The sequence below is a fragment of the Staurois parvus genome, unplaced genomic scaffold (assembly GCF_062004578.1).
Source record: "Staurois parvus isolate SC_StPar_1 unplaced genomic scaffold, SC_StPar_1.0 ptg002708l, whole genome shotgun sequence".
In the NCBI taxonomy this organism is placed as follows: Eukaryota; Metazoa; Chordata; class Amphibia; order Anura; family Ranidae; genus Staurois; species Staurois parvus.
In genome coordinates, this window is record NW_028320504.1 from 1 (window position 1) to 22,554 (window position 22,554).

The window sequence follows — 22,554 nt, forward strand, 5'->3', positions numbered from 1 at the left end:
TCTGCCAATCCCTCCACTGGTCTCTATTCAGTGTCCTCCACCCGTCTCTGCCAAGCCCTCAACTGGTCTCCATTCAGTGTCCTCCACCCACCACTAACAACATACAAAGCCATCCACACCAACTCCCCCAGCTACATCACCAATGTCCTCTCAAACTGTCCTTTCCGCTCCTCCCAAGTATTACAGGGGCCCCAAGAAAAGGGTATTTTTTATTTTAGTAATTTAGACAGGTTTAAATAGAAGACATTTGCAAATGTGGAAAAAAAAACAAACGTCATTCAGAAGATGTCCTATGGAGGCAGAGCATGTTTGTATTTAATACTTCTATAAAACAAAGTATATAATATTAAAAAAAAACAACAACAAATTCTTGAAATGAGCACTGAACGGATCGCAGGGCTGAGAGGAGTCTATTCTGTCATGGGGCACTTGGTGGAACCGGAGGAATGGAATTGGAATGGTATATTGAGGGAAGGTGACTAGGGCTGCACATGGTTTGCAGGAAGGGCACTGCAATTAGAGGGTTCCTGAACATAAGCTGGACAGATGGAGGTGACGGTAGGTGTGGGGGAGAGGTGCATCCGAGGGGGTGGTAGGTCTCTCCGTTGGGCAGAGATGCATGCTGTAAGGTAAGTATATATATCTTCCTTGGCCTGCATCTCGCGGTCATCAGGGAGGCGCTGTAGGAGTGGTAGGAGACTGCGACAAAACACCACCCGGGGGTCATTGAGATTCCGGAAAATATCGTTGTCTGGCTGTAGAGATGTTTGCCGCTCTGTCAGTTCCTTCAGAAGTCGCAGGATTTGGTCATTGCAGGAAAGAGACATCCTCTGCTGACGGCGGGCACATCGAAGGCCGGATGTTGCTGGCTGTCTGGCCTTCTGTACTGCTTGTGGAGTCTAGAAAAACAGAGCAACTTCTACAGATTTGTCTGGATAGAGATAGATGGACAGACCAGACAGGAAGATATGTAGAGAGAATGGATGGATAGGTTAGAAAGATCGATATTAATATACCTGCGGTGTGCATGGGGCAGAGTTTGCAGCCTCCTCTGGCTCAGCAGGTGTCCCTGGATTGGAATGCCCAGCCTTGCTTTCCTCCTCTTCCACAGCCACATTGGATGTTGCCCTATAGTAAAAAAAATTCCAAATAAATATCATCAAAAAATCTCAATGCGAACACCTACAAAGTAAATGGAAGCATTATTCCACCTCTGACCAACTGCTGTCTCCACAGTATACATGGGTTGCACAGACACCCACAGGTACACTCATCGGTGAGCTGCAAGGAGGGGGCAGCGAGACCTGCAAGGTAGGGACATGGGGTGAGCTGCAAGGAAGGGGCGGGGTGAGCAGCAAAGATGGGGTGGGGTGAGCAGCAAAGATGGGGTGGTACGAGCAAGGAAGGGATGTGGGGTAAACTGCAAGCAAGCGGCGGGGGTAAGCCGCAAGAAAGGAATGGGGTGAGGGGCAAGGAAGGGGCATAGGGAGAACTGCAAGCAAGGGGTGGGGGTGAGTGGCAAGGAAGGGGTGGGGTGAACTGCAAGGAAGGGGAGGGGGTGAGAGGCAAGGAGAGACATAGGGAGAACTGCAAGCAAGGAGCGAGGCTGATCGGCAAAGGAAGTGGTGGGAATAAGCTACAATAAAGGGATGGGAGTGAACTGCAAGCAAGAAGTGAGGGAGAGCTGCAAGCAAGGGGCGAGGAAGAGCTGCAAGCAAGGGATGGGGGTGAACTGCAAGCAAGGGGTGGGGGTGAGCTGCAAGCAAGGGGTGGGGGTGAACTGCAAGGAAAGGGCAGGGGGGTGAGCTGCAAGGAAGGGGTGGGGGGAGCTGCAAGCAAGGGATGAGGGAGAGCTGCAAGCAAGGGGCGAGGGTGAACTGCAAGGAAAGGGCAGGGGGATGAGCTGCAAGGAAGGGGTGAGGGAGAGCTGCAAGCAAGGGGTATGGGTAAGCTGCAAGCAAAGGGCGAGAGTGAACTGCAAGGAAAGGGCAGGGGGGTGAGCTGCAAGGAAGGGGTGAGGGAGAGCTGCAAGCAAGGGGTGAGGGAGAGCTGCAAGCAAGGGGCGAGGGTGAACTGCAAGGAAAGGGCGGGGGGGGGGGGGGGGGTGAGAGGCAAGCAAGGGGTGGAGGTGATCTGCAAGTAAGGGGTATGGGTGAGCTGCATGCAAGGGACGAGGGTGAGCTGCAAGGAAAGGGCAGGGAGGGTGAGAGGCAAGCATGGGGTAGGGGTGATCTGCAAGTAAGGGGTATGGGTGAGCTGCATGCAAGGGACGAGGGTGAGCTGCAAGGAAAGGGCAGGGGGGGTGATGAGCTGCAAGGAAGGGGCAGAGTCAGTGAAGTTGCACAAAGAGTGGATTTGTAAAACACAGATCCCCATTGTGCGCTTTGACACTATCGCCTAAAGTTTTTGGGAATTTGCATGCTTCGATTTTATTATTTACAGTACATGAAATTAGAAAGGACCATCAATGTACTCAGCGCTTCACATAATCTTCATTCACATGGGGCCCATGTAGGGCCCACACAAACATACCCAGGCTGCTGAATCCAAGGATGGGATGCAGACCCAGGACCCCAGTGCTGCAAGGCATACGTGAAACTTTGGTAGACTTACTCCCTTGTCTCCATGGCCCTCCGCAGGAAAGTGAGCTCTCTGGCATAGGGATGCCTTTTCTTTGTACGGATTGGGGTTCCATTCTGTGCCGCCAGACGTTCCTCTGTCAGTTCCCGCCGATAACGGTCGCGGAGTGAGCGCCATCGTGTGCTCAAATCCTTCCCTAAAATGAGCGCAATCTTATCTCAGACCACCATACAAAGCATTTCAGTTCCGGCACAGTCCACGTTTTCAGAACTATTAGTGCATGGTGGCAGATGGTAAGTGGAATGCCAGCACCCTACTAATCCTCGCTCACTTACCTCAACACAGGCCTCCTAATCCTCGCTCACTTACCTCAACACAGGCCTCCTAATCCTCGCTCACTTACCTCAACACAGGCCCCCTAATCCTCGCTCACTTACCTCAACACAGGCCCCCTAATCCTCGCTCACTTACCTCAACACAGGCCTCCTAATCCTCGCTCACTTACCTCAACACAGGCCTCCTAATCCTCGCTCACTTACCTCAACACAGGCCTCCTAATCCTCGCTCACTTACCTCAACACAGGTCTCCTAATCCTCGCTCACTTACCTCAACACAGGCCTCCTAATCCTCGCTCACTTACCTCAACACAGGCCCCCTAATCCTCGCTCACTTACCTAAACACAGGCCCCCTAATCCTCGCTCACTTACCTCAACACAGGCCTCCTAATCCTCGCTCACTTACCTCAACACAGGCCTCCTAATCCTCGCCCACTTACCTCAACACAGACCTCCTAATCCTTGCTCACTTACCTCAACACAGGCCTCCTAATCCTCGCTCACTTACCTCAACACAGGCCTCCTAATCCTTGCTCACTTACCTCAACACAGGCCTCCTAATCCTCGCTCACTTACCTCAACACAGGCCTCCTAATCCTCGCTCACTTACCTCAACACAGGCCTCCTAATCCTCGCTCACTTACCTCAACACAGGCCTCCTAATCCTCGCTCACTTACCTCAACACAGGCCTCATTCCTCAATACACTGCATGCTCATTGCCTCATTTCAGCGACAGAATATTAAGCACAAGGGTCTGAATCCTGCGCTGAGCGGTTTGTATTTTCAGTCCTCATCGGGCTCAGGGGGATCTCACTGACCTTTGTCTGTCATGCACTAATAGACAAGAAAAGGAGGGAACATGTGCATACGTGTGCGTGTTCTGCGCTATTGTATCCGGCGCTCAGATGTGACCAGAGAGGGTCTCTGTACAATATACTGACATAAAGAGCTGAGCACTTACCTCTATTCTCTTTCTGCTTCCTACTCAGAAGGTCCCAATTGGGTGTCAGGCTCTTGAAGAGCTCCTCCCATGCCTTCTTCTTCTGGACGCGGTCGGAGTATCTGGGGTACTCGGGGTCCCATAGTTCCGGCTTCTTCTGAACTGCTGCTATCAGATCACTTTGGGTCACATCTCTGGCCATGGTGTCCGCCTATAAAGAGACTGACGATCAATAAAACAAATGGGACACCGATCACCTCCCCCCACCCCCTACACAGATCAATAAAAACACCGATCACCTCCCCCCACCCATTACACAGATCAATAAAAACTCCGGCACTCCGATCACCTCCTCCCACCCTCTACACAGATCAATAAAAACACCGGAACACCGATCACCTCCCCCCACCCCCTACACAGATCAATAAAACTACCGTGGTATTGTATAGAGAGAAGACATAGACTATCGCTGTGTACATGGATCTATAGACTACAATACCGCTGTGTACACGGATCTATAGACTACAATACTGCTGTGTACATGGATCTATAGACTACAATACCGCTGTGTACATGGATCCATAGACTACAATACCGCTGTGTACATGGATCTATAGACTACAATACCGCTGTGTACATGGATCTATGGACTACAATACCGCTGTGTACATGGATCTATAGACTAAAATACCGCTGTGTACACGGATCTATAGACTACAATACCGCTGTGTACGTGGATCTATAGACTACAATACCGCTGTGTACGTGGATCTATGGACTACAATACTGCTGTGTACATGGATCTATAGACTGCAATACCGCTGTGTACATGGATCTATAGACTACAATACCGCTGTGTACATGGATCTATGGACTACAATACCGCTGTACATGGATCTATAGACTACAATACCGCTGTGTACATGGATCTATAGACTACAATACTGCTGTGTACATGGATCTATAGACTACAATACTGCTGTGTACATGGATCTATAGATTACAATACTGCTGTGTACATGGATCTATAGACTACAATACTGCTGTGTACATGGATCTATAGACTACAATACTGCTGTGTACATGGATCTATAGACTAAAATACCGCTGTGTACGTGGATCTATAGACTACAATACCGCTGTGTACATGGATCTATAGACTACAATACCGCTGTGTACACGGATCTATAGACTACAATACCGCTGTGTACATGGATCTATAGACTACAATACTGCTGTGTACATGGATCTATAGACTAAAATACCGCTGTGTACATGGATCTATAGACTACAATACCGCTGTGTACATGGGTCTATGGACTACAATACCGCTGTGTACATGGATCTATGGACTACAATACTGCTGTGTACATGGATCTATAGACTACAATACCGCTGTGTACGTGGATCTATAGACTACAATACCGCTGTGTACATGGGTCTATGGACTACAATACCGCTGTGTACATGGATCTATGGACTACAATACTGCTGTGTACATGGATCTATAGACTACAATACTGCTGTGTACATGGATCTATGGACTACAATACCGCTGTGTACATGGATCTATAGACTACAATACTGCTGTGTACATGGATCTATGGACTACAATACCGCTGTGTACATGGATCTATAGACTACAATATCGCTGTGTACATGGATCTATAGACTACAATACCGCTGTGTACATGGATCTATAGACTACAATACCGCTGTGTACATGGATCTATAGACTACAATACCGCTGTGTACATGGATCTATAGACTACAATACCGCTGTGTACATGGATCTATAGACTACAATACCGCTGTGTACATGGATCTATAGACTACAATATCGCTGTGTACATGGATCTATAGACTACAATACTGCTGTGTACGTGGATCTATAGACTACAATATCGCTGTGTACGTGGATCTATGGACTACAATATCGCTGTGTACGTGGATCTATAGACTACAATACCGCTGTGTACGTGGATCTATAGACTACAATACCGCTGTGTACATGGATCTATACACTACAATACCGCTGTGTACGTGGATCTATAGACTACAATACCGCTGTGTACATGGATCTATAGACTACAATACCGCTGTGTACACGGATCTATAGACTACAATACTGCTGTGTACACGGATCTATAGACTACAATACCGCTGTGTACATGGATCTATAGACTACAATACCGCTGTGTACATGGATCTATAGACTACAATACCGCTGTGTACACGGATCTATAGACTACAATACCGCTGTGTACGTGGATCTATAGACTACAATACCGCTGTGTACACGGATCTATAGACTACAATACCGCTGTGTACACGGATCTATAGACTACAATACCGCTGTGTACATGGATCTATAGACTACAATACTGCTGTGTACACGGATCTATAGACAATACCGCTGTGTACGTGGATCTATAGACTACAATACCGCTGTGTACGTGGATCTATAGACTACAATACTGCTGTGTACGTGGATCTATAGACTACAATACCGCTGTGTACATGGATCTATAGACTACAATACCGCTGTGTACACGGATCTATAGACAATACCGCTGTGTACGTGGATCTATAGGACCCATAGAATACCGCTGTGTGCAGATCTAGATGGCGGCTGCCTCTGCTGAATGATTAGAGAAGGGAGACCCTTGTACACAGCTAGCTTGATGCAGCTTCATGTGTATAGTAAATATAAATCACTAATTCTCCCCAATTCTTTTTAAGCACACTTCACCTCTACCCTTAGAGGTGCACAAATATAAACATAAATATGCTCAGTGAAAATTAATAAAAGAAACCCTTCATTAGATAATAATTTTCAAATTAAAGTCCAAAATATATAAAAAATTATAAAAATTGAAAACCGAAATGTCCAAAAATATATATATCCAGTATCCCAATAAAATAAATAAGTACGTGTTGTCCAAAATTGATTCAAGTGTAAAAACTCTCCGCTGCTTACAAAAACTTGATTACCTCAAAAAAACAAAAATATACATAGTGCATTATCCTTTATAAATCAAAAAATTACATGTGAAATCACTCCAATAATGATCACCCAAGTGAGAAACAAGTGTGTATATCAAACCACATACACATGCAATATACAGTGCAAAACCGTGTATGTGAAACCCTCTACTGTGCGCAAAAAACTCCTAACACAGTGTACATGTCTATCAGGGTAAGGAGTGCATACCCTTACCAATATTCAAAATAATTTTTGCTATGATCTCGATCCACAAAAATTGCCCGATGAAATAAGTCCTCCTGCAGATGTCCTCAGGGCTTACTTTGATCCCATAGCACTGTATGGATCCTTCCACCCTAGCAACTCAGATATGTTTCCACCATATACGCCATCCAGATACCCATAAATAAGGAACAGATCATCGTGTAATACTGCCACATACTAACATCCAAACTTTTAATAGTACTGCTTACATTAGAAACATCTTTCAATCGCATAAAGCATATAGAAACCTTTCTGCCATCCAGGATCCAGGAGAGTCCTAATCGCAAGTCACAACCGATTTTTGCCCTCTCCAAGATGGCCGCCACTCCACTTCCGGTTTCTCGTATGCGTTTGACGTCACTTCCCTTTGACGCGTTTCGTCATTGGACATAATCATAAAGTTTGGATGTTAGTATGTGGCAGTATTACACGATGATCTGTTCCTTATTTATGGGTATCTGGATGGCGTATATGGTGGAAACATATCTGAGTTGCTAGGGTGGAAGGATCCATACAGTGCTATGGGACCAAAGTAAGCCCTGAGGACATCTGCAGGAGGACTTATTTCATCGGGCAATTTTTGTGGATCGAGATCAAATCAAAAATTATTTTGAATATTGGTGAGGGAATCCACTCCTTACCCTGATAGACATGTACACTGTGTTGTAAGTTTTTGAGCACAGTAGAGGGTTTCACATACACGGTTTTGCACTGTATATTGCATGTGTATGTGGTTTGATATACACACTTGTTTCTCACTTGGGTGATCATTATTGGAGTGATTTCACATGTAATTTTTTGATTTATAAAGGATAATGCACTATGTATATTTTTGTTTTTTTGAGGTAATCAAGTTTTTGCAAGCAGCGGAGAGTTTTTACACTTGAATCAATTTTGGACAACACGTACTTATTTATTTTATTGGGATACTGGATATATATATTTTTGGACATTTTGGTTTTCAATTTTTATAATTTTTTATATATTTTGGACTTTAATTTGAAAATTATTATCTAATGAAGGGTTTCTTTTATTAATTTTCACTGAGCATATTTATGTTTATAGCTTCATGTGTATATTTGCTTATGTATGAAAGTGTCTGAGTTTAAAGAGAGAAGGAAGAGTGAGCGCAGGAGGAGGAGGAGGAGGAGGAGGAGGACTTCACATTAAAAAGGATGGGGTACTCCTATGGATAAAGATGAAGAGGACCCCTCATAGAGGAGGAGGAGGAGGACTCCACATAGATAAGAATGGGGTACTCCTATGGATAAAGATGAAGAGCACCCCTCGTAGAGGATAAGGAGGAGGACTCCGCATAGTTAAGAATGGGGTACTCCTATGGATAAGACAAAGATGAAGAGCACCCCTCGTAGAGGAGGAGGACTCCACATAGATAAGAATAGGGTACTCCTGTGGATAAAACAAAGATGAAGAGGACCCCTCGTAGAGGAGGAGGAGGAGGACTCCGCATAGATAAGAATGGGGTACTCCTATGGATAAAACAAAGATGAAGAGGACCCCTCGTAGAGGAGGAGGAGGACGACTCCGCATAGATAAGAATGGGGTACTCTGAATAAAACAAAGATGAAGAGGACCCCTCGTAGGGGAGGAGGAGGAGGACTCTGCATAGATAAGAATAGGGTACTCCTGTGGATAAAACAAAGAGAAAGAGGACCCCTCGTAGAGGATGAGGAGGACGATTCCACATAGATAAGAATAGGGTACTCCTATGGATAAAAGAAAGATGAAGAGGACCCCTCTTAGAGGAGGAGGAGGAGGACTCCGCATAGATAAGAATGGGTTACTCCTATGGATAAGAAGATGAAGAAAGATGTCCCTGGATATGCCCTGAGCTTGATCTTGGCTTGCTGCTTGATCTCGCTTGTGTCTGATCTCCTGTGTATAACCCGGCTTTTCCCCAGACTCTGCTTCTATCAGCTCCTTACCTGTGCATGCTCCCTACATGTCTCTGGACCCCGCCTCTACTACCAACTGCATACCTGTGTATGACCCTGGCCTGGTTCCTGATCACGTCTCCTCTTCCGGTTGTCTGACCATGTATGAACTTGGCTCAGCTTCCAGACTACGTCTTCCCACCTACTGTGATCAGGTACTGGCTTCCATGCCTACCAGATCTTCCCCAGTGTCAGGCTGCCTACCACGGTTGTTTGTGAGATGTCCTTCTGCTGCATCAGTCACCATCTCTATGAACCATCATCTAGTGTCTAGGACTCCAGCACTAGTGTTACCCTGAGCCTCGATGTTCTCACATTAAGATGTGTTTGGACCAGAGCTACAAGGGAAGCCCTCCCATCACTCTGCCCTCAGCCAAGGTACCCGACACTCAGTATTACTGGACATATCCTTCACACGCTACCACTCTACTCCATGGAGTATGCCTCTACAGGTACTGCTCCTAGTGTTCAGGTCTCCTCTCTTCAAACTCGTGTGTGGAATAGAAAACCTCCCTTTGTGACCATTCCAAGGTGATTTTGGATGATTTTTTGGGAAATGGCGGTCTAAAGGGAAGAAATATTTGCGCTTTCTCATTATCTATATACAAAGGCTTGGAGACTTAAAACCATAATATGCCTCATAAACTGCTTTAGTTTCTCTTAAAGATGAATTCCAGATATGGCTTTTTTGCATAAATATATTGGACCAGCTTGGTATGTGCCATACCCGTGAGATCTGTGTGGAAGCTGGAAATCAGTGTAGTGGGCACTGCTAGCTTCTGGGTAGAGTGCAAAGCAGCTGCCTTAGTGTGAACACAGGAGGTCACTCACTTGGCACAGGAACCATTCAGAGATCACCTTGTATTTTCTCAAGGAATGCAAAACCATCAACGATTGGATGAGGTGGTGCAGCTATGTGGCACTTGTGTCAGTCGAGCACTCCCGTGTTCGCTTTGCAGTAGAGCAGCTGCTTAGCATGGAACCCAGAAGCAAGCGGCAATCAGGGTAGTAGTGGTACCTACTACAGTTATTTACAGCTTCCCCAGAGATTGCCCAGGCATAGAATACACATACTTTCATTGGACCAAGCTGGACAAGTGTAACTAGCCAGAAAAAAGCTATACCTAAACTTCAGCTTTAGGGAACCTGTTCTGAGGAGGTAAGGAGACTTCCATTTCTGACCTCCTTCCTAACAATGCTGGTTATCTGTCATAGCTGGTTGTGGTTAGTTACATTCAACTGAAGTAGTTCTGCCTATTCAATTCCAATGAATGTCAGGAAGGTACTACAATGTTTATAGTCACATTGTAACTCAGACAAGAAATAGTGTGTCAAGGCAGGTGCTGATTATTCAAGAACAGGATGAGAGGTGTGAAGGTTTGTGAGGTCTCCCTGTTCTAATTACAAAATCCCACCCCGTTGTGATGAATACAACAATTGTCTTTCCAAGGTGACCTCTCTCCTCAGTGATGAATACAAAGTGAAGGTGAGCATAGAGCTGCCCCTTATCAGCAACAGGTTAAATGCCCCTTCCCCCAACTTTCTGGATAATTCAGAACTCTTTACACAGTCAGACCAATCTGTCTAGGTGGCAAGTGCCTTGAAACCTGCCAGAGGCTTCCAGAGTCTGGAGGTTCTCCTTCATCCATTGATTCTGCCTGTACCCCCCTTCCATCGATTGTGCCTGTCCCCCCCATCCACCAATTGTGCTTGAACTCCCCATCCACCGATTGTGATCCTCCCTTTCCTCTGATAGATCTACCATGATCTGCATACAGGAAGCAAACTACTGCTAGATCTACCATGACTCAGATACATGAGGTCAACTACTGCTAGATATGCCATGACCCGGATCCATGAGGCAAACTACTGCGAGATCTACCATGATCTGCATACATGAAGCTAACTATTGCTAGATCTACCATGACTCAGATTCATGAGGTCAACTACTGCTAGATATGCCATGACCCGGATCCATGAGGCAAACTACTGCGAGATCTACCATGATCTACATACAGGAAGCAAACTACTGCTAGATCTACCATGACTCAGATACATGAGGTCAAATACTGCTAGATATGCCATGACCCGGATCCATGAGACGAACTACTGCGAGATCTACCATGATCTGCATACATGAAGCTAACTATTGCTAGATCTACCATGACTCAGATACATGAGGTCAACTACTGCTAGATATGCCATGACCCGGATCCATGAGGCGAACTACTGCGAGATCTACCATGATCTGCATACATGAAGCTAACTATTGCTAGATCTACCATGACCTAGATCCATAGCGCCAACTACTGCTAGATCTACAATGACCCATATATATGGGGCTAACTACTTCTAGATCTACCATGACCCGTATACATGGGGCTAACTACTGCTAGATGTACCATGAACCGAATATATGGGGCTAGCTACTGCTATATGTACCATGACCCGTATATATAGGGCTAACTACTGCTAGATGTAACATGATCCACATACATGAGGCCAACTACTGCTAGATATACCATGACCCGCATACACAAGGCCAACCACTGCTAGATCTACCATGATCTGCATACATGCGGCCAACTACTGCTAGATCTACCATGACTCGCACACATGGGACCAACTACTGCTAGATCTACCATGACTCGCACACATGGGACCAACTACTGCTAGATCTACCATGACTCGCACACATGGGGCCAACTACTGCTAGATCTACCATGACTCGCACACATGGGGCCAACTACTGCTAGATCTACCATGACCTGCATGCACAAGGCCAACTACTGCTAAATCTGCCATGACCCGTATACATGTCGCCAACTACTGCTAGATCTACCATGACCCACATACATGAGGCCAACTACTGCTAGATCTGCTATGATCTGCATACACGAGGCCAACTACTGCTAGATATTCCATGACCCACATACATGAGGCCAACTACTGCTAGATCTACCATGATCTGCATACACGAGGCCAACTACTGCTAGATATTCCATGACCCGCATACATGAGACCAACTACTGCCAATTTTTAATGAGAATTATAGAGACGTTGTTTTCAGAAGGGCAGGGCAATGTGTGTTCTCCCCTATCCTGAAACGTCTGACCTATGAGCAGAGATGTTGCTCGAGGATGATGGGTCGAGGGTTGCAGCAAAGCTCAATCACTCTAAACTGAGGGAGTTTCATTAAAAATAAACATTTCACGAAATACAGATCTTTTATTGGAGCATTTTAACAGGAACTTACTAACATTTTCAACATATTTTATGTTTTTACATTTCAACAAACTTTCTAAACAACATCTGGATAAATATTATCCACTTTATGTCCAGAAAACTGGAAAGCAGGAAAAAGTTTCTTGGGTTTTGAATCCGGACATTGCTTTACTGCGGCTGCAGGAGGAGAATGACAGCCAGCTAAGAATTACAGTAGATTTGTCATTAGAGACTCTATTGAGGTCCATTTCCACTTCTGGTTGCAGATCCTCACTGACAAACACCAACCTTATTAGTGGGGTAGTTCATAAACAAGCTCCTCCCCAAATTTCTGAGACACTCATTATAATACAGGGAGATTCTCCACCTCATTAACAGTCCATCAGTCCTGCGACTCATTCCGAAGAATGGTGGCGTGCTGACACTAATGGGAGGTCATTCTTTGCATCATTTATGCCCAACGCCAGCCACATATTGTATACATATGTATATTGTTCTGTATGGAGTGGGGAAGGGTCTTCATTTCTCTGTGTCCCTCTTGGGGATATGTAGCCTCACTCAGGACAGGATGTGCTGGAAAATTTCTCTAACAGAATCTAGACATATATTTCCAAACTATGGAAGAGATTCCGAGGATTTAACTGAAGATCATGTGCTCAGCGGGGTAATCCTTGCAGAAGGTGGCGTAGTTGGGGCCCAGGAAGGCCAATCGGACTCTGTGTACTGTACAAGCCGGGATCGGTCTCTCTTCTTTCTTCCCTAGTGCTCCGTGGATCCACACACTGAATGCCTGATAAGCCGCCTTTCTGAGGGCCCTTTTGGAGAACAAAATACATAAAATATGAGAACATGGACCTGGCGTGTTATCTGACGTGTAATGAGATGATGAAACAGAATACAGATCTACACTATACGGTCTTTGGGCCATGAGATGGCTGGACGGAGAATTCATGGTTAATGGCACATTTCTCTTTGGAGAGGTTCCTTCACAAAAACAGAATTTCCAGAACCCTGACAGCCTCACTAATAGCCGTGTATGAGGAAAAAATTCTGTATCTACATCAAAGCTGCACATAAACTGTTCCTTGTACCGAATGTGAATCACATAAGGAACCGTGTGCCATGTACACATGTACTGTTATGTATGGCATGTGTACGACCATGTCCTATGTATCGCATGTGTGCCATTGTGTGGCATGTACTACATGTGCACCACCATGTGAAGTCTATCATATGTACCACTGTGTGACATGAACTACATGTATACCACTGTCCGAAGTCTATCTTATGTACCACCATGTAACGTCTGTCATGTGTACTACCATGTGATATGAATTATATGTGTACCACTGTGTGGCATGTACTACATGTGTACCACCATGTGAAGTCTATCATGTGTACCACCATGTGATATGAATTATATGTGTACCACTGTGTGACATGAACTACATGAGTACCACTCTCCAAAGTCTATCTTGTGCACAACCGTGTAAAGTCTGCCATGTTTACCACTGTGTGACATGAATTATATGTGTACCACTGTCTGAAGTCTATCAGGTGTACCACTATGTGAAGTCTGTCATGTGTACCACTGTATGACATGAACTACATGTGTACCATTGTGTGATCTATCATGTGTATCATTGTGTGAAGTCTGTCATGTGTACCACTGTATGACATGAACTACATGTGTACCATTGTGTGATCTATCATGTGTACCACCGTGTGAAATCTATCATGTGTACCACTGTGTGAAATCTATCATGTGTACCATTGTGTGAAGTCTGTCATGTGTACCATTGTGTGAAGTCTGTCATGTGTACCATTGTGTGAAGTCTGTCATGTGTACCATTGTGTGAAGTCTGTCATGTGTACCATTGTGTGAAGTCTGTCATGTGTACCATTGTGTGAAGTTTGTTACGTGTACCATTGTGTGAAGTCTGTTACGTGTACCATTGTGTGAAGTCTGTCATGTGTACCATTGTGTGAAGTCTGTCATGTGTACCATTGTGTGAAGTCTGTCATGTGTACCATTGTGTGAAGTTTGTTACGTGTACCATTGTGTGAAGTCTGTCATGTGTACCATTGTGTGAAGTCTGTCATGTGTACCACTGTGTGACATGAACTACATGTGTACCATTGTGTGATCTATCATGTGTACCATTGTGTGAAGTCTGTCATGTGTACCATTGTGTGAAGTCTGTCATGTGTACCATTGTGTGAAGTCTGTCATGTGTACCATTGTGTGAAGTCTGTCATGTGTACCATTGTGTGAAGTTTGTCACGTGTACCATTGTGTGAAGTCTGTTACGTGTACCATTGTGTGAAGTCTGTCACGTGTACCATTGTGTGAAGTCTGTCATGTGTACCATTGTGTGAAGTCTGTCATGTGTACCATTGTGTGAAGTCTGTCATGTGTACCATTGTGTGAAGTTTGTTACGTGTACCATTGTGTGAAGTCTGTCATGTGTACCATTGTGTGAAGTCTGTCATGTGTACCATTGTGTGAAGTCTGTCATGTGTACCATTGTGTGAAGTCTGTCATGTGTACCATTGTGTGAAGTCTGTCATGTGTACCACTGTGTGACATGAACTACATGTGTACCATTGTGTGATCTATCATGTGTACCACCATGTGAAATCTATCATGTGTACCATTGTGTGAAGTCTGTCATGTGTACCACTGTATGACATGAACTACATGTGTACCATTGTGTGATCTATCATGTGTACCACCGTGTGAAGTCTTTCATGTGTACCACTGTGTGAAGTCTGTCATGTGTACCATTGTGTGAAGTTTGTTGCGTGTACCATTGTGTGAAGTCTGTCATGTGTACCATTGTGTGAAGTTTGTCACGTGTACCATTGTGTGAAGTTTGTCACGTGTACCATTGTGTGAAGTTTGTTACGTGTACCATTGTGTGAAGTTTGTTACGTGTACCATTGTGTGAAGTTTGTTACGTGTACCATTGTGTGAAGTCTGTCATGTGTACCATTGTGTGAAGTTTGTTACGTGTACCATTGTGTGAAGTCTGTCATGTGTACCATTGTGTGAAGTCTGTCATGTGTACCATTGTGTGAAGTTTGTTACGTGTACCATTGTGTGAAGTCTGTCATGTGTACCATTGTGTGAAGTCTGTCATGTGTACCACTGTATGACATAAACTACATGTGTACCATTGTGTGATCTATCATGTGTACCATTGTGTGATCTATCATGTGTACCACCATGTGAAATCTATCATGTGTACCATTGTGTGAAGTCTGTCATGTGTACCATTGTGTGAAGTCTGTCATGTGTACCATTGTGTGACTATTGCATGAAGCAGGGAAATACAACAGCTGGGTGTTCTCAGAATGTGAAAGATGATCTTCAGGTTATCTGCTGCCTTGAGGAGGATTGGACATTGGCAAACCAAAATTGTGATCCAGCCCTTGGATAACCCCTCCGACTACAAGCATGCCACAGTTCAGTAGCAAAGCAGTACCAAGAGCACCATCTAAGCCATAGAGGGCACCTACTGGACTCCAAGAAAAGGATTGCAGGATGAATACAAAAATCCTGATTTCTTTAGGGACACAAGAAGTCTTAAGCCTTCAGGAAGTACAAAAGCAGTCTAAGTACTGAGAACCCAGCCAAGAGACAGCTAGCAGGCCCAACACGGGACAATAACACAGGACTGCCTTCAGCTCAAAGAGCCGTCTGAGGGACCTTATATCTGAAGCTGGCATCAGAAGAGGCCGAAACATCTATCTTGTAAGACTTGTAAAAATGTGAAGAGAAGACCAGGTGACAGGATTACAGACCTGGGAAACAGATGCCCAGTTCTAAACCGAAAAGAAATACTAACAGTCCTAGAAGTGACAGAGAGACAGACTCAAACAGCTCAAACCACATTCAGACATTGGAAAGAAATCTCCTTCTAGTGAACTGGAGCTGAAGACAACGAGGGAAGATCAATGTCCTCATTAAGGTGAAAAACAGAGATCACACCTGTGATGGGAGTCACTTTGGGTGGGGGGGCCCATGGAACACAGCTCACTTTGGGTGGGGGGCCCATGGAACACAGCCCCTTTTGGAGAGGTGGGGAGACCCCTGTCTCAGCTCCCTATATCCCTCTTATGTGTAAGTCACCCTGTGCCTGTTAGGGGTGCAGGGTGATATGCCCTGATATTGTGAAGACATGTATAGGTTGGGGGTTGTTCATTGTTTAATGCCATGTAGTTGTATCCCATTGTTCTATTGTGTGTCTTGCTTGGGAGCAAATTATTATGGGATGTGTGTGTTTGTGTATTGGCTTGGTTGGGGGTGTCTGCTGGTGTGTGGGAGGGGGGATTTGTTCCCTTGAAAGTATATATCTTGTATCTGTGTTAAAATAAAGTAGTCTATTTCCTGGTTTTCCTTGAATAGTGGTGTCTGGTCTGTGTTCGGACGGGGAAGCAGGATTCTAACAGAAATACCCAAATGCAGTCGGGGTCCGGTTCAGTTATAACACCTTAGGAAGGAAGGAAGGTCTAGGCCTTAACACCACTCTGGCCCTATGTAGAACCAAAAAAAGGGTTAGGTGAGAAGTAACAAGGAAAACTGCCTTGTGGGCCAGAGTAGAGAGAGCAATGTCTGATATTTTCAAAGGAGGGTTTCTGAAGCACCAAAAGACCAGGTTCAAACCCCACGAGGCAGAGGGGATTTAACCAGGGTAGTCAAATGGAAGAAAAACAATGCTAACAGTCTCATATAATAAACTGGTCAAGAAGGCCTGACAGACTCTGACGGCAGCTTGTAGCCACTTACACCACAAACGGGGATCACAGGAGGTCAGGATATTCGTATGGTAGAATCTAACAAAACGTAAGAAGAAAAGACCAGATGGCAGCCTTGCAGATCTTTGATACAGATGTCTGATAAGGAAAAGCCCATAAAGAACTAAGATCTGATAATGTGGCCTAACAGGTAAGGGAGGGACCCTATCATTCAGAATATAGGCTCTAATAACATGTCTTATCCACGCAGCAGTGGTGGACTGGGAAGCAGGGAGACCTCCGCAGGAACTTTTAGGAAGCACAAAGGGAATCTGTCTAAAAAAGGCCAACTGAGAGGTAAACTAAAAGCACACACCACATCAAGACAGTGGAGAGATAGATGTTGGAAAAGAACATATAGGACACAAGGAATGACAATATCATGGTTAAGGTGGAAGGCAGAGGCTGCCCCTAGGAAGAAGAGAGGCTTTTGGCCTTAAAGAGGAGTTCCGGCCCCCACCCCCTCCCAAAAATGAACAGTCAGCACCTACAAATACTGTATCTTCTGACTTTTAATATTAGGGCACTTACCTGTCCAGGGATCCAGCGGTGTACTCACTCCAATCCAATTCTTCAATTGGCTGTTGGGTGCCGCCATCTTGAGCAAAGCCTTGTGGCTTCACAGCTGGTTTCCTACTGTGCATGCGTGAATAATGCTGCTCTTTGTAGATGGGCCGCAGTCCTCTGGGACCTGTGAAATGTCCCAGAGGGCTGAGTGGGGTCAAACCTCCGGCTCAGTTTGCCGCAGTGAACTGAGCCAGAAGTTGAAGTGGGTACCTGTCAAAATCAGGTACCCTGTCCCCCCAAAAGGAGACAAATGTGGCAGCAAAGGGGGGGGGGGGGAGGCAGATAAGCGGATCTTCCACTTTTGGGTTGAACTTTGCTTTAAGACAACCTTGTCCTTGTGTAACAGTAAAAAAGGCTCCTTACAGGAAAGGTCACTATACGAGTAAGGTCACACTAGAGAATATTCCTCATAGGTTCAAATGGAGGCTTCTCCAGTGCCAAGAGAACCAGATTGAGGTCCACGGGGACAAAAGTAGATTGCACAGGGGGTTAAGGCATTAACTAGGGAGAGAAAGGCCAAGGACAGAATACATCACACAGAGTACTTCCTAGGATGAAAACAACGCAGGCATCCATGCGCTATGGTAGACTTTGTACGAAATTGACTTCCTAGTCCTCAAGAGAGTAGGGATGAATCTGAAAGGCCCTGTTCGTCTTGACTGTGACTTTAATTGATATGCTCGAGAAGCAGGATGGAACACTGGCTCTTGGGACACTGGCAATGGGAAGCCAGTGAAGGGATTGGCAGAGAGGGGTGGCAGATATGGAACGGCTAGTAAGGTGGATGAGTCTGGCAGCAGCATTCATGACAGACTAAAGAGGGGATAGCCTGCGATTAGGTCGGCCAATGATGGAGTTACAATTTGGAAAGTGATTGGATCTGGGGCTGGAAAAGACAGATGGGAGTCTAGGATTACATCTAGTACCCTGGCATGAGGTGTGGGACTAATGGATGGTTGTATTATTGATCTTGATGGAGAAGTCAGGGGAGGGGTCACGGGCTGGAGGGAATAGTATGAGCTCTGTTTTGGAAAGATTTAATTTGAGGAAGTGGAGTGACATACATGCTGATATGTCACTTAGTAGGTTAGTAATGTGAGAGGAGACTGAAGGGGTGAGGTGAGGAGGAGACTGAAGGGGTGAGGTGAGGGGTAGAAAGATAGATTTGTGTGTCACCAGCATAGAGATGGTACTTAAAGCCATGGGAGTTTATCAAGTGACCAAGGGAGGAGGTGTAGATGGAGAAGAGAAGGGGTCCAAGGACAGAACCTTGAGGGACCCCTACAGAATGAGCTTCAGCTGGAACTGGGGCCTTAGTCAAGGTAGAGGGAATTATGAACAGCTACAAATGCCAGTCAGTATTGGCACAAAACCTTCAGGCTTCAGCTAGAAAGCAGAACATGAAGAGGAACTTCATGTTTCAGTATGACAATGACCCGAAGCATACATCCAAATCAACAAAGGAATGGCTTCACGAGAAGAATAAAGTTCTGGAATGGCCCAGCCAGAGCCCAGACCTGAATCCAGTGGAAAATCTGTGGGGGGATCTGAAGAGGGCTGTGCACAAGAGATGCCCTCGCAATCTGACAGATTTGGAAGAGAAGGCAAATATTGCCAAGTCAGGATGTGACGTGCTGATAGACTCCTCCCCACAAAGACTGAGTGCCGGAATCACATCAAAAGGGGCTTCAACAAAGGATTAGTGTAAGGGTGTGCACACTTATGCAACTGCATTATTTTAGTTTTTTATGTTTACTTCCCCACCTAAAAAACTTCAGTTTGTTGTTCAGCTGAGTTGTACAGTTTATAGGTCACATTAAAGGAGGGAAAAGTTCTGAAATTATTTTTGTCTCATTTTTTTACATTGCAGAAACCTGACATTTTAACAGGGGTGTGAAGACTTTATATATCCGCTGTATGCTCACCTTATGTGATTTCTTCAATGTACTTATCCAAGGAGGGACCACACAGGCATTCACACTCAAAGGGCTCAAGGCCTTTCTTTCATGGGAGTTCAGCTTCCCGGCAGTCAGGCCAGAGAATACTATGTATGTGGATGAAGAGAAGACTCATTCTGGAGATCTGATGAAGTGCGTCTGCCGAGTAATTCAAGCAGTAGATAAAGGTGATAGGTAAAATGTCAAACTGACTGTGGACAGAGGCATCTGTAATGCTGCAACTAGGATTCTGAGCCATGCTCAAAGTCCACACAGCAATGGTCTGACAGACTGCCATAGATACATTGCACAGCAGGGCCTGCCAAGGAAAACAGAGCTTTAAGGAGGGTTTCTAACTTTTTATCTAGGGGGTATTTGAACATGGGATGATATTGAGGAAAATGTTTCAGAGGAGTATACAGTCAGGTCCATAAATATTGGGACATGGACACAATTCTAACATTTTTGGCTCTATACACCACAATGGATTTGAAAAGAAGCGAACAAGATGTGCTTTAACTGCAGACTGTCAGCTTTAATTTGAGGGTATTTACATCCAAATCAGGTGAACGGTGTAGGAATTACAACAGTTTGCATATGTGCCTCCCACTTGTTAAGGGACCAAAAGTAATAGGACAATTGGCTTCTCAGCTGTTCCATGGCCAGGTGTGTGTTATTCCCTCATTATCCCAATTACAATGAGCAGATAAAAGGTCCAGAGTTCATTTCAAGTGTGCTATTTGCATTTGGAATCTGTTGCTGTCAACTCTCAAGATGAGATCCAAAGAACTGTCACTATCAGTGAAGCCATCATTAGGCTGAAAAAACAAAACAAACCCATCAGAGAGATAGCAAAAACATTTGGCGTGGCCAAAACAACTGTTTGGAACATTCTTAAAAAGAAGGAACGCACCGGTGAGCTCAGCAACACCAAAAGACCCGGAAGACCACGGAAAACAACTGTGGTGGATGACCGAAGAATTCTTTCCCTGGTGAAGAAAACACCCTTCACAACAGTTGGCCAGATCAAGAACACTCTCCAGGAGGTAGGTGTATGTGTGTCAAAGTCACCAATCAAGAGAAGACTTCACCAGAGTGAATAACATTCCACTTCTTTCCCTTCAAAAACTCTTTGGTGTCTTTTGCAGTCTGCTTTGGGTCATTGTCCATCTGCACTGTGAAGCGCCCAATGAGTTGTGAAGCATTTGGCTGAATATGAGCAGATAATATTCCCGAAACACTTCACAATTCATCCGGCTGCTTCTGTCAGCAGTCACATCATCAATAAATACAAGAGAAGCAGTTCCATTGGCAGCCATACATGCCCACGCCATGACACTACCACCACCATGATCACTGATGAGGTGGTATGCTGAGGACCATGAGCAGTTCCTTCTCCATACTCTTCTCTTCCCATCACTCTGGTACAAGTTGATGTCGGTCTCATCTGTCCATAGGATGTTGTTCCAGAACTGTGAAGGCTTCTTTAGATGTCGTTTGGCAAACTAATCTGGCCTTCCTGTTTTTGAGGCTCACCAATGGTTTCCATCTTGTGGTGAACCCTCTGTATTCACTCTGGTGAAGTCTTCTCTTGATTGGTGACTTTGACACACATACACCTACCTCCTGGAGAGTGCTCTTGATCTGGCCAACTGTTGTGAAGGGTGTTTTCTTCACCAGGGAAAGAATTCTTTGGTCATCCACCACAGTTGTTTTCCGTGGTCTTCCGGGTCTTTTGGTGTTGCTGAGCTCACCGGTGCGTTCCTTCTTTTTAAGAATGTTCCAAACAGTTGTTTTGGCCGCCTAATGTTTTTGCTATCTCTCTGATGGGTTTGTTTTGTTTTTTCAGCCTAATGATGGCTTCACTGATAGTGACAGCTCTTTGGGTCTCATCTTGAGAATTGAAAGCAACAGATTCCAAATGCAAATAGCACACTTGAAATGAACTCTGGACCTTTTATCTGCTCATTGTAATTGGGATAATGAGGGAATAACACACACCTGGCCATGGAACAGCTGAGAAGCCAATTGTCCTATTACTTTTGGTCCCTTAACAAGTGGCAGGCACCTATGCAAACTGTTGTAATTCCTACACCGTTCACCTGATTTGGATGTAAATACCCTCAAATTAAAGCTGACAGTCTGCAGTTAAAGCACATCTTGTTCTTTCATTTCAAATCCATTGTGGTGTATAGAGCCAAGAATGTTACAATTGTGTCCATGTCCCAATATTTATGGACCTGACTGTAAGTTGATTAAGGGACCCCCATAACAGCAAATTCAAGCTGCTCCAAAGCAAAAAAGTGCAGTGTCAATGAAGACAACTATGGTGTCCTTTAGCTTGAATTAAATCTGTTACAGAACTATCATCTTTTTCCGATTCCTCAGACGTTGAGGGAACATTCTCAATTGCCACTTCCTCTTCAGGCAACATGTTTAATTCAGGGGCCAAATCAAAGACTGATTCAGTAGGGGAGGTTAATGGGGCATGGTTGTGACTGCTGCTGTATATTGCCTCTATAAGGCCAGAAATGTTTCCCATGAATTGTGACATTGTGGCCAGAGGAAGGTAGGGGGTCAGAGTGTAGAAGAGGAGAGGGTACTTGGACTAGGAACTAAAAGCTGAGCCTGAACAAGCAAGTTCTTCTGACCCTTTATACTTGTGCTTATGGTGGCCATACACAAGATTTTTAATGAACATTCGTACAAACAATTGTACAAAAACTCACTTTACATTTGATGACGGGACAAATGTCCTTTGAAAGTACTTTAAAATTTAGTTTGCTTTTAACTTTCAATTCTGCAGTAACTAAACTTTCCCAAATGAAAACCACACTGTCCTAAATGTGTTCATTCGAGAACATTTGCCTCCCTGTTCCTTTGACATTTCTCGGTGTCAAGCTCTTGTAGGGTTAGTAACCCAGGTACTGTGACCATAGCCATTATAATGTGCCCCAGCAGA

The 22,554-nt window shown here is 44.9% G+C and overlaps 1 protein-coding gene across 1 annotated transcript in view; it reads right to left on the bottom strand.

The window, feature by feature from the left end:
* Positions 1-288: 288 nt before the first annotated feature.
* Positions 289-22,554, bottom strand: part of LOC149429410 (uncharacterized) — a 64,142-nt gene continuing 41,876 nt past the window's right edge. The window contains exons 8-11 of the mRNA XM_089666439.1: positions 3,880-4,069; positions 2,614-2,776; positions 1,017-1,128; positions 289-899 (exon numbers count right to left, since the gene is read on the bottom strand). Coding sequence (XP_089522565.1) covers positions 480-899; positions 1,017-1,128; positions 2,614-2,776; positions 3,880-4,069 — 885 coding nt within the window. The 3' untranslated portion in view covers positions 289-479. The remainder of the gene's footprint in view (positions 900-1,016; positions 1,129-2,613; positions 2,777-3,879; positions 4,070-22,554) is intronic.